General features: G+C 32.8%; 1 protein-coding gene across 2 annotated transcripts; it reads right to left on the minus strand.

The window, feature by feature from the left end:
- Nucleotides 1-2782: 2782 nt before the first annotated feature.
- LOC114183830 (cyclic nucleotide-gated ion channel 18-like) lies at nucleotides 2783-6293 on the minus strand. Of its 2 annotated transcripts, XM_028070985.1 has the most exons (6): nucleotides 5508-6293; nucleotides 5222-5434; nucleotides 4819-5132; nucleotides 4143-4254; nucleotides 3814-4050; nucleotides 2783-3720 (listed from the first exon to the last, which is right to left on the minus strand). In XM_028070985.1, exons 1-6 carry the CDS (start codon nucleotides 5976-5978, stop codon nucleotides 2995-2997), a joined length of 2073 nt encoding a protein of 690 aa, XP_027926786.1. In that variant the 5' UTR covers nucleotides 5979-6293; the 3' UTR covers nucleotides 2783-2994. The 2 variants fall into 2 exon arrangements, with proteins under 2 accessions (XP_027926786.1, XP_027926785.1); XM_028070984.1 differs by having other exon boundaries at nucleotides 2783-4050.
- Between the last annotated feature and the right edge of the window lie 6039 nt (nucleotides 6294-12332).

A 12332-nucleotide genomic window follows, 5' to 3' on the forward strand; every position in this document is an offset into this window, starting at 1 on the left:
TAAATGACATCCATTGAAATCACAAACACCAGATCTCGACATCTGATGTGTTGGGCACCTAACATTCGTTTTCTTTACAAATTGGATATCGACATCCGATTTCTTTGCATACTGGATGCCTACATCTATAGTGATATAAACGTATCTCGATATTCAAATTTTAGACATAGCGGATATCGACATTCGGTAGTCACTAAATCTTAAAGCATGTGTTTTATACTGTAGATGACCACATCTGTAAGTTACGAAAATCGGATCTCGACATTCGATTTTGGGATGTACCGGATGTCGACAATCAGTACGTATTTTATCACCTTCTTCTGAACCAAAAGTCCATTTCTGGTATTTGATCACATTATTTTTCTTTTTTCAGCCACTTTGAATGCATCATGAATATAAATGAAGCCAAATAATGCATAAACAATGAACACCTTATGTCAACAAACAACCAAAAACATGTATATGCATTATAGAGCATTAAAAAAGATAATTGTAATCCAAATAAACTATGTCTAAACTCATACGTGGATGAGATGAAGGAAGAGAAAAGAGACATGAGTGCAAAGGGAGTATACAGGGACCACGGAAGATTCAAAGAGGAGAGACCACAGCAAAAACTCAGTCATAGTACATCGTTACACAAGAAAACGCCATTGCAAGATAAAAAGAGGAAGAGGCAAAGGTTGTGTTTTGAAAAGGTGAAAACTTTGAAGGTGCAGGTTTCGGTTAAAAAACAACGAACATTAACTTTTTTTAATTATCTTACCTATCTTGGGATATAAATGTAATTAATGAAGATTTTTGGAAGTACAAGAGGGAGAAGCCCAAGTTCTTAGATTATAATTTAACCGGGGTGAATTAGACTATGTGATGATAAGAATAATTTTCTGTTATTATAAAAGACAGATGCCACCCTTTGGTATGATCTTTATAAGTTCAACCTTGTTAATAAAATAACAAAAATGCACGAATTGGTTTTTTGCTTCGCTGTTTTATCTTTTATTCCATGTTCCTTGTATCACACGGTGCTCCTCCAAGCACACCTTTCTTTAATGATTTATTATGTATGACTTGGTATCTAAGTCGGGGACCAAGCCTATATAGGTCAACTTAACTCATCAAGTCCAATTTCTAATTTAACGACTGTAATAAATGCGAATTAAAGATCTTCACCAACCTACCTTTGGGCCCTATTTATAGTTTTCGGTGTGGGCCTGTGATTAGGGTTCCTTAATCACGGCCCAATGATCCTCTAATCAAGATTACTGACTCGTTTATCGTTAATTAATCCGATTGACTGGTGGTTTGACTGTGCAACCGATGGTCGCTTGACTGGGCTAGTTATGTCTTGTTTTTAACAAGTGAATAATTCGTGTATGGCTGATCAACCGATGGACGCATGTAATGGTCTACGCGAGTCTAAAGAGATTGATCGACCGATCGACCCGATGGTTGGTCAACTGGTTGTCCTTTATTAGGTTAAGGTGTTGTTCGTGTGGGGCCGATCGACCGATGTCCCATTGGGGATCAGAATGTCACTCGTTTGTGCGTTACCGATTGACCGATGGGCCTGAACATGATTTGATTGTGAGACCGATGGTCCTATACAATTTATTCACCAGACCGTTCGACCGATGGTTTCTTAACGATGCGATGTGGTTTGTTTGTACAACCGATTGACCGATGGTCCTATACAATTTATTCACTAGACCGTTCGACCGATGGTTTCTTAACGATGCGATGTGGTTTGTTTGTAGAACCGATTGACCGATGGTCTTATACAATTTATTCACCAGACCGTTTGACCGATGGCTATGTTTTATATACGAGTTTTCCCAACCTGGTCCGATGGACCTGAGGACTGGCTCTGGCCGATAGATCGATGGGACATACAGTACAGCCACCATATGTCGTCTAAGGCTGGTTATTCCTTTTAGCGTCTTAGGTTATCGGTTTAGGCCGGTTAGGCTTAGGTCAGTCTAGGCTGGTTACCTGAATTACTTTGCGTGTAGATATAGTGATCGTTTATTATTATTATTTGGTTGAATTGGTTAGGTGTGGTACATTAAAGGAAAATAATTTTTTGACTACTAAATTTTGACAACTTTCTCTTACAACCTTAGGTGTCATCTTTTAAGTAGTTTTTCATTTTTTTCTTTTTCTCATTCTCAATATTCAAAAACCACTTAAAAAATGATACATCATGTTATAAGGTAAAGTTGTCAAAATTTAGTAGTTAAAATATCATTATCCTTTCTTAAAATAAGTAGTTGTCATGATCGGCTTGCGCCTTCAACTTATAAAACTAGATCTTCTAAGTGCGCGTTATCATTTCTTCGTACTTTATACGCATACGTTAAATGGAACCTATATGTTTTATTTCTTCTAACTGATTCTTTTAATTTATTAAATATATTATTGCGAAGACTCAAATCTAAAATAACAAGATTATGTTAAAAATAAACTTTAAAATATCTTAAGAAAAAAAGAACATAACAATATAGAAAGGTGTGTTTATTAAGTCTTTAAAAATGTAAAACTACAAAAAATAGATTATAGCACTAATTTTAAGACTTCAAATAATTTAGGTTGTAAAAAAATATAGAATTAAATCTAATTTGTAGTGTAACGTTTACATTACAAAGAAGGAGTTTGAATCATGGGTGCACAAGGTGGGATTCACTTCACATATGAGGAGTTCATGCGATCATGAACCAAGGAGCACACACCAGAAAGAGTACTATGAAAAGCATGAGAAAAGAGTAAGAAAGGGAGAAGAGAGTTGAAGTGATCAAGAAAGCTTCTAAATGTCATGGGTAGCCCCGTATATGATACAGTTGGTGCAAATGAATGCAAATAAAGAAAGAGTTAAGAAAAAAGTGATCAGCGTTACTATTCTATCGGTACCATTTACATCCAAGTCATAAAAACTTCCTATAGAACCAGTGCCTTAATACGTTTTTAGGCTGACGATTGGTTCTTGTGCTCACACCACTAAAGTTCATGGTCTAAAGAAAAATCAGGTTCGTCTGGCTTGAACAACTGGGGCACAGGATCTGGTAGCTTATGTGCCCCTTTCCTTGTATTGGCAGCAAACTTTGATGCCAAGACAGTTGCACCAAGATTCTGAATCTTTTTCGTTTTCCCTGAGGATTCCACGGTTTCATCATCCTCCAAATATTCACTTTCTTCCGTCTCAGGCAAAGACAGGTAGTAGAGACCCTCTTTCAGGGATAACTCCCTTGTTGCCTTTCTTTTCTGATATCGTCTCCAAGCAGCTTGTATGAAGCAAGAACCCCATGTTCTCCATTGATGGGAATAATACCTAAACGCATGCTGAAGTTTCTTGCTGTGAAGGCGCTTGAACTGACTTGCCACAAATTTAAGATCCTCTGCTTGCAGTGAAAAAGCTTCAACTTCAGAAAGAGCTTTCACAGTTCGAGTAGAAGAAGGTAGGTTGAGGGTTGAGTTTGGCATTAAGGCCCATGTCAGCAATTCCTCTCCGCAAAAGTCACCAGGCCTGAGTTTTATGCAATTGAAGAATCCAGACCTTCCTCCGTTGGTCGTCGAACTCTCCAATTGCCCTCTGATGATAAACAACATTTCATCCACCGGATCACCCTCTCGGAATATGTAGGTGCCTTCAGTGCTTAGTGATGACGAAAGACGTTCACAAATTGCATCAAGAAGTTGATCGTCCATTTGGGAGAAAAATGGGACCTGTACAAATATTAATAAACCATGTTTTTCACTTAGTATTGCATTCCTATGTATTTGCAGCATCACATCAGGGAATGGGACAGAGACACATACACGCCGCACAAGAGAAAGACACAAGTGATGTTGAATTTCCCGACGAAGATCCAAAGGTAACGAAAGCATTATGGCTTCTTCATCAACTCCTCTTGTTGCAAGCCATTTATATTGAACAAAACGACGGACACGTTCCTGCAAATGTGGTGGTAACTGGCGATGCCTCATCCACTCCTCGGTATCTCTTTTCCGAATCCTCCATTCTTCAAGTCTAACTGTCATTGATGACAAGTACGTCTTTGACAAAGGAAAAAAAAAAAACATGCTCGTTAACCAAAATTGGTATTTGTATTACTTCTACAAATCAACACGGTTTCTCCTAGTCTTACCTCCATGTTTCCAATCAAAAGCGAAAAGAAAACCAGTCCAGCAATGCATAAGATGATGCAAAATAATGTCTCCGGAAGATATGTGGTGGTATCCAAGTTCTGTCCATATGAACTGCCAAAGGAAATTAACGTGTGATGCTAGGAAAACCCTTTTGCCCACTCTCTTCATTCCCTCGTATATCTTAAATTTTCAAAGAAGCAGTTGATATAGGGCCATCAAAATTGAAACTAAAGATCTAGTTTCCTATATTTGGAAGAGAAAAGTAACAATGCAACAATACAAAATGTAGCTTCCAAAGCACACAATAAACAGGCCAGGAAAATCTGCGTGGGGATTTTACTAGGATAAATTACGTCCTAATAATTCTGTAACTTTCTTGTATAGTTAGTGTCACAAAACTAACTAAACCATCCTCATAATTTTCTTTTGTGGGTCTTTGGTGATGGAGATGGGAGACGGTGTAAAGAATCATCAGCTGGTGTTTTCATTATGACATTAGAAAATGCACTTTTGATAGTGATTATTGTGCACTAACTTGCACAGAAAAATCTATTGATGTACGATCCTTACATGAGACTAAACAAGTGTCACAAAAAAGTTATTTGCAGAACAAGAAGGTAGGAGTAATACAGATGAGCATATATATATATATATAACAAAATGAAGATAAGATACCTTAGATTTCTCAAACCCCACCAAAGACAGTAGAAGTATCTTTCCTTAAAACTGGAAATGACAACATCGTTCAGGAAAGCCTCTGCGAACATCCCAAATTTATATTTGACGTTGATTTTACTCTTCGCGTCACATTTGGTGATTACACGGGTGATGTTTAGCCAGTATTGCCTATCAGGGGCGTTCAAACTATTACAATCAAGATAACTTGAAAAGCAAGAGAGGGTATGTGATTTGTTCTCTATTTGGCACTGCGTTTTCCAGCAATTAAACTGCCTCCCTATTGACGATAGATACCAAGTCGCTCCTGTAACCTATTCCAACAAAAAAACCACGATAGTTAAAATTTCATTGAGTTAAAGGAACACCAAAATTAAGGTGCATGCTAGTAGGCTCTACTTACATGGCTGGCTAGCATGTAGAGAATAAGATTGTATGCGGCTCCAATCCAGGGAGTCTTGGCAATAACGCCAGTGGTTTTCTGAATACGCTGGTTCAAATGAAAGATAAGAAACAACCTAGGAACATATTGAATAAGAACAAAAAGAGCAAGAGTATTGTTGGCATGATCAGTTCTTGCGTTTCTGCTTGCTGGAATCACCAACCAAATCACAATCTGCAAGGAAAATGGTCATATCGGTTAGAAAGTAGAAAGAAGAAAGAAGAAAGAAGCGTGTTTGTGTGCGTGCCTGGGGGAGAGGGATGGTGGCGGCGAGGTCAATGACAAAATCGGATCTGAGGTAACGCGTGGCGATTTCGCGGGAGTCCATGACGAGGTCACCGCGGCCGAAGATTCTAGAGTTGGGGGCGACGAAGGCGGTACGGAACTTCATGAGCATGTGGAGGACGTAGAAGAGGTCAGCGAAGGAGCGGATGATGGTGACGATGATGCTGAGTTTGGGGTCGGCCTGCAAGCAGGCGGGGCCACCCACTGTGGGGAGGAAGAAGTAGAGAGGGTCGACGAAGAGGGCGAGGAGGCTTGTCACGAGAAACACCTTGTTCCAATACGCCACGATGTCGCTGTCGGGGTCCAGTATCTGGTGCCGCCATAGGATTTGAAACGCGTGCTCCTCCTCTGTCGCTGTTGTTGTCTTCGGTCGGGATCGGAGTCGCCTGAACTGGCGGAACTTAGACGCCGGCGTCGATATTATGCTATACATCTTCCATGGCGGATTCCGGGGTGAACGGATTCCGCGGGTGGGTCAGAGAGCGGGGTTTCACAGCGAACGGGGACAAGGACAATCGGAGGCAGATCACCGGGGTTTGGATGGGTTGCTCTCTCAGACAAGACAAATGCTCCTCCTGTGCCTCCACTTTCACCCATTTTTGAACCTTCAGAGTTTCGCGCTAACCTCAACCTCAAGGGAATGCGTAATCCTAGGGAACACAGCGCCACCAGACACTTTTGAATCCTAACTTTGGACATTCTATCCTTATTTATTTTTTGTTAACGGTCCTTTCCTTCTTAAAACGGCTTCGCCTTTCAACTTTTAAAACCAGTTCTTATACATTCATGTACAAGCATATCATAAATGAGAAATGATACTGTAACAAAGATTTTTCAGAAAAATAGTAAAAGAAATCTTAAAATTTTATTATTTTATTATTTTATTATTTGATTTTCGTAATTTTTATAAAAAGAATAAAAATTTATTTTGTTCAGTAACTTTATCACCAAAAATGTTGGTCAAAAATCATTTTTGATTATAAATGGAACCTGTATCATTTATGTTTTATTTATAAAAACTCATTCCTTTAATTTATTAAAACATTATTCTGAAGACTCGTTAATCTAAAATAATGATCGCAAAAGATTAAGTTAAGAATATACTTTTTAAACAAAAAAATCATAACAATATAAAAAAGTATGTTTATAAGTCTCTAAAAGTGGAAAATTACAAAAAAACTATATTATCACTAATTTTAAGACTTAAAACAATTACCGGGTTATAACAAAAATGTAAAATTAAATCTAATTTGTTGTGTAACTTTTCTATCACATAAAAGGAGTTTGGATAATGGGTGCACAAGGTGAGATTCACGTATGGGTATAAGTAGTGATGGCAACTGGGTGGGATGAGTTTCGTTATCTAGATATATGGCAAATAAATTTGTTCCCGTGATTATTGTCCGAACCCGTTTCCGTTTTGACGAAGAATTCCTGCATTGACTGGGTATGAATATGGGTATGGGTATGGGAAATCCCCGACTTTTTCAATTGGGTATGGGGATGGGTACGGGGATGTATATATCCCCGCCATAATACCCGTCCCCGTCGTATTTCCGTCCCGGTTTAAATTATTAAAATATTCACAATTAATTAAGTAATCATATATATATATATATATATATATATATATATATACTTTTTATTTTTTATTTCTTCTAATTAGTTGCTTTGTCATGAAATTCATTCGCATCTCCAATATATTTTTCATCTTATCATAACCTTTATGTAATTATGTTAAAATGATGTATGTCAATTAAAAATTGTTATGCCTCACATTTAAATATTTCTATAATTTTTTAATATTTTTATTTATTATATATTTTTCTTTCACATGAGAATATGTTTAATACTCTCAAATAATGTAATATAAAAAAAAAATCTTTACTTATTATTATTATTATTGATTTTTGTTTAAGTTGAAAAACACTTTTGTTTCGTTAAAATAATTTTTTTTTTCAACCATTGAGTATGTATGTTGATATTTGAAAAGTTTTCTTAGATCTCTAAGGTATTTTTCATCTTATTATACCATTGATTTTCTTTGTGCGATTTCTTTCAATAGTCTCTCAAATTATTTCTTAGACACACATTTGTAAACTTTTAACATTTTTTTATTGTTTATTTTCATCATGTAAAATAATATTTCGATATATTATATCTAATTATTTTTTATTTTCTAACTCATTATCAATCATATTGTAATTTTTTCACATTAATTATATAAATAAATTTTATTTACTATAATATAAAAAATTTATGTAATTGCCATGAATATTTTTTTTCACTATCCAATATATATTGGAGTTCAAAAGATACAAAATCTAAGTTAAAAGTTTATTATTTGTTCTTTGTGTCATTTTTGTAGCAAAATATCAATTTGGTCCCTTTATTTTTTTGTCTCAATTTGGTTCCTATTTTGAAAAGTTTGATGCAATCAAATCTTTTCCGTTAGTGGTGTTGTAACAGCATTAAATGGGGTGTCATGTGTCAATTTCTGGAGTTTTTGAATTATTTATTTATTTTTTCTTTTGAATTTTGTTTTAAATTTTAAAAAAATTAAAAATTGTCACGTGTCAAGCTGACATCGTGCCACATGGTAATGACAATGCCACGTGTCACTATTATGTCAGGTGTCATTTTCTCATTCTCAATTTGGTCCTTGTATTTTAATTTTTGTCTCAATTTAGTCCCAATTTTTGTAAAAGTTGTGCAATTTCGTCTCCCTCCAAATTGAAAAAAAAATTATATAAATATTATACAAATATTTTTATTAAATTTGATTTTTTTATTCAAATTGATATTTTTATTATATATTTTCAACAAAACTAAGTTTATTTAAATTTGTTTCACATTCAATTTTACTTAAAATATTTTTCAAATTTTTAATTTATTTGTTTTTTATTGTTACATAAACTAGTTGTTTTTTTTAAAATTTATATAATTGTTATTTTTACACCAACTAAAACATTTGTATAGAAAATATTGAATTTTACACATTTTAAAAATATGCAATTATTTAAAATATAAATTCAAATAAAAAACAATATTAAAGTATGATGTAATAAAATATCAATAAAATTTATGAATTTTTTTGTTATTAGCATTATTTTCTATTAAAACAATTTTAAATAAAGTTTAATGTAACATATAAATTAAAATAAACTTAATCTTGTTAAAAATATTTACTTGAAATATTAATTTTGATAGAAATATTTGTGTACATTTATATAGAAATTAAATTTGGTTTCAATTTAGAGAAGACAAAATTGCACAATTTTTACAAAAATTGATACTAAATTGAGACAAAAATTAAAATACTGAGACCAATTTGAGAATAGAGAAATGAAATGACACCTGGCATAATAGTGACATGTGGCACGGTGTCAGCTTGACACGTGGCACGGTGTCAGCTTGACACGTGGCAATTTTGTAATTTTTTTAAAAAAATTAAAAAATAAATAAATAAATTCAAAAACAATTTTAAAAAAACTCAAGAACTGACACATGGCACCCCATTTAACACTGTTATTACACCACTATCGGAAAGGACTTGATTACATCAAACTTCCCAACATAGGGACCAAATTGAGATAAAAAATAAATAAAAGGACCAAATTGATATTTTGCTACGAAAATGTGAACCAGATATATAATTTAACCTAACCTTTATTAGTGTATAACAAAGAGATTCATTAGAATTTAAAAAATTGAAGTAAAAAAACATTTAAAATATATTTTAATTTGAATATTTGTTTTCCTTTTATATATTTTTTAAATACTTTTTAATTTTATCAACTAAGTTTCATTAATGTTTGTAGTTTGCAAATTTAATAAATGATTTGGTTCTCATGAAATTTTATTTGGTATTTTAATCTAAAATGTAAGCAATTATAATTTATTTCAAAGTATTTGATATGCAAGAAACAATCATCCTCCTAATACTGAATATTTGATAATATTATGTTTCCTTTACCGTAATTTTTTTTTCTTTTATAAAAATTAATATTGAAGTAGTTAGAAAATGGGTACGGGTATGGGTACGAGATTATAACCGTTACCCGGTGGAGATGGGAATGGAAAAAAAGTTTGATACCTGTTGGGTTTGGGGATGGGGATGGGGATGAATTTTTTTACGGGGATGGGTATGGGATGGTGAAACCCGTCCCCGCCCCGCCCTGCCCCTCCTCATTGCCATCGCTATTGTTATCTCATTCTTATCCTCAAAAAAAAATTATTTTATACTCAAACTCAACGGGTATTAAATTTGTCTCATTCTCATCCCCATCGGCTAATTGATATATTCTTGTACTCATACTCGTACCCGTTTTCTTACTATTTTCAATATAAAATTAATTGATTTTTATAAAATAATAAAAAAATTATGGTAAAAGAAACATAATATTATCAAATATTCAATATTAAGAAGAAAGTTGTTTCTTCGATATCAAATGTTTAGAAAGAAATTATAATTGTATACATTTCAAATGAGAATACGAAAATAAAATTTCATGAAAATTGTACCCCTTGGCAGACTCGGGACATCACTGACCTAAGTGTCCGACCAGACACATGGGCCTGGGGTGACATGCATAAAACCCACGAAGCCATGATGCCACATCAGGCACAATTATCCACACTATACCCCACCTAAAACAACGACTAGTAAGCAAACTAACCACTCTGGCAAGATCAGACTCAATAGGACTGGTTAAGCACTTATTCCCGAGATTCACGCAATCGTAAGAGTGAGGGGGCAAATCATGTGTATAAAGGGGAGCACCTTTTTCAAGAAAAGGGCAAATCAAAAAAACAGAGGAGAGGCATCAATCACTCTTCCATTTTTAGAAACTTATTTTGATATAAACATTTGTCCTCGTTAGAAGTATGGGCACACCAACCCTTGTAGCCTCGGTCATTCCCCGCTCTAAGTCATATATCGGTGACACCCCGTTCGAGTTTGGCGAGAACCATACCCATATCCTTTTTCTTACTATTTCAATATAAAATTAATTACTTTTTAAAAAATAATAAAAAATTATGGTAAAAGAAGCATAATATTATCAAATATTCAATATTAAGAAGAGAATTGTTTCTTAAATATCAAATGTTTAGAAAGAAATTATCATTGTATACATTTCAAATGAGAATACCAAAATAAAATTTCATGTAAAAACCAAAACATTTATTAAAGGCTTAAATACACATTTGGTTATCATTTTCATTGTGTTTGTTCAATTTGGTCCTCATTTTCGGATTGTTTCAATTAGATCCTCATTTTTGTCAAATTTTGGTCAATTTGGTCATTTTCACTAATGGTGTTTAAATGCTTAATGTAGCGCAACTGGTAGCATCTGCTGGTGAGCCAGAGGTGTTAAAGGTCAGGTTGGGGGTTCGATTCCCACTGGCAACAACCCACCCAGTATGAATGGACGGAGAAGGGTGAGGGGTTGGGGTAGTAACCTGACATGGTCTGGGCGAGCCAGGGATGTTACACTTAACACTTTTGAACACTACATGCCACAGTCAGCTTATGATTTTATTTAATTTTAATTTTTTTTTAATTTTTAATTTTTTTAATTTATTATTTTAAAAACAATTGTCAATATGTCAAGTCATAACTGTGCTATGTGTCAATGCTAGTGTCTCGTGTCAACTAGTGGTTGTGTTATTTCTTTTTGTTCAATTTAATCCTTATATTCACTATTTTTGTTCAACTCAGTCCCTATATTCGTTATTTTTGTTCATTTGAATCCCAATTTTGGTTAAAATAAATCAACATTGTCACTTTCAAATTGATACCAAATTTAATAACTTTTATTAATATTAATATTACTTTTTAAAAAAAATGAAAATTTAAGTAATTAATCTTAAAATTCAATTATAAATTGTTAAATTTAATTACAAATTGAATATAAGTTTTGATTTAATTCCTAAATAGAATAAAATTATTTAAAATATTATTGGAATATAATTATTAAATATTTTCTTCTAATATTTCTATTTTACAATACTAATGCTTTTAAGATTGATATTTAAAAATATTACAAATATTTTGGAAAAGTATACTAATATTGTTAAATTAACATTTAAATATAAAACATTTTAGATTTTAATATCTAAAACTCAATAAAATATTAAATATTGTAGATTTAAATGTCAATTTTAAAATGGTAATAAATTTTTTTAAAATATTTAATAATTATTTTTTAATAATATTTTTAATATTTATATTCTATTTAACAATTGAATCTAAAAATTATATTCAATTTATAATTAAATATAATAATTTATAATTGAATATAAAAAGTGATTAATAATAATGTGAATTTTAGAAATAAATATATAATATTTATAGAAAAATAAATTTGGTCTCAATTTGAAATGGAGAAAATTGCTCAATATATCGGTGACACCCCGTTCGAGTTTGGTGAGAACCATACTCGTATCCTTTTTCTTACTATTTCAATATAAAATTAATTACTTTTTACAAAATAATAAAAAATTATGGTAAAATATGCATAATATTATAAAATATTCAATATTAAGAAGAGAATTGTTTCTTCAATATCAAATGTTTAGAAAGAAATTATAATTGTATTTATTTCAAATGAGAATACCAAAATAAAATTTCATGTAAAAACCAAAACATTTATTAAAGGCTTAAATACACATTTGGTTCTCATTCTCGTTGTGTTTGTTCAATTTGGTCATCATTTTCGGATTGTGTTCAATTAGATCCTCATTTTCGTCAAATTCTGGTCAATTCGGTCATTTTCACTAATGA

The sequence above is a fragment of the Vigna unguiculata genome, chromosome 5 (assembly GCF_004118075.2).
Source record: "Vigna unguiculata cultivar IT97K-499-35 chromosome 5, ASM411807v1, whole genome shotgun sequence".
In the NCBI taxonomy this organism is placed as follows: Eukaryota; Viridiplantae; Streptophyta; class Magnoliopsida; order Fabales; family Fabaceae; genus Vigna; species Vigna unguiculata.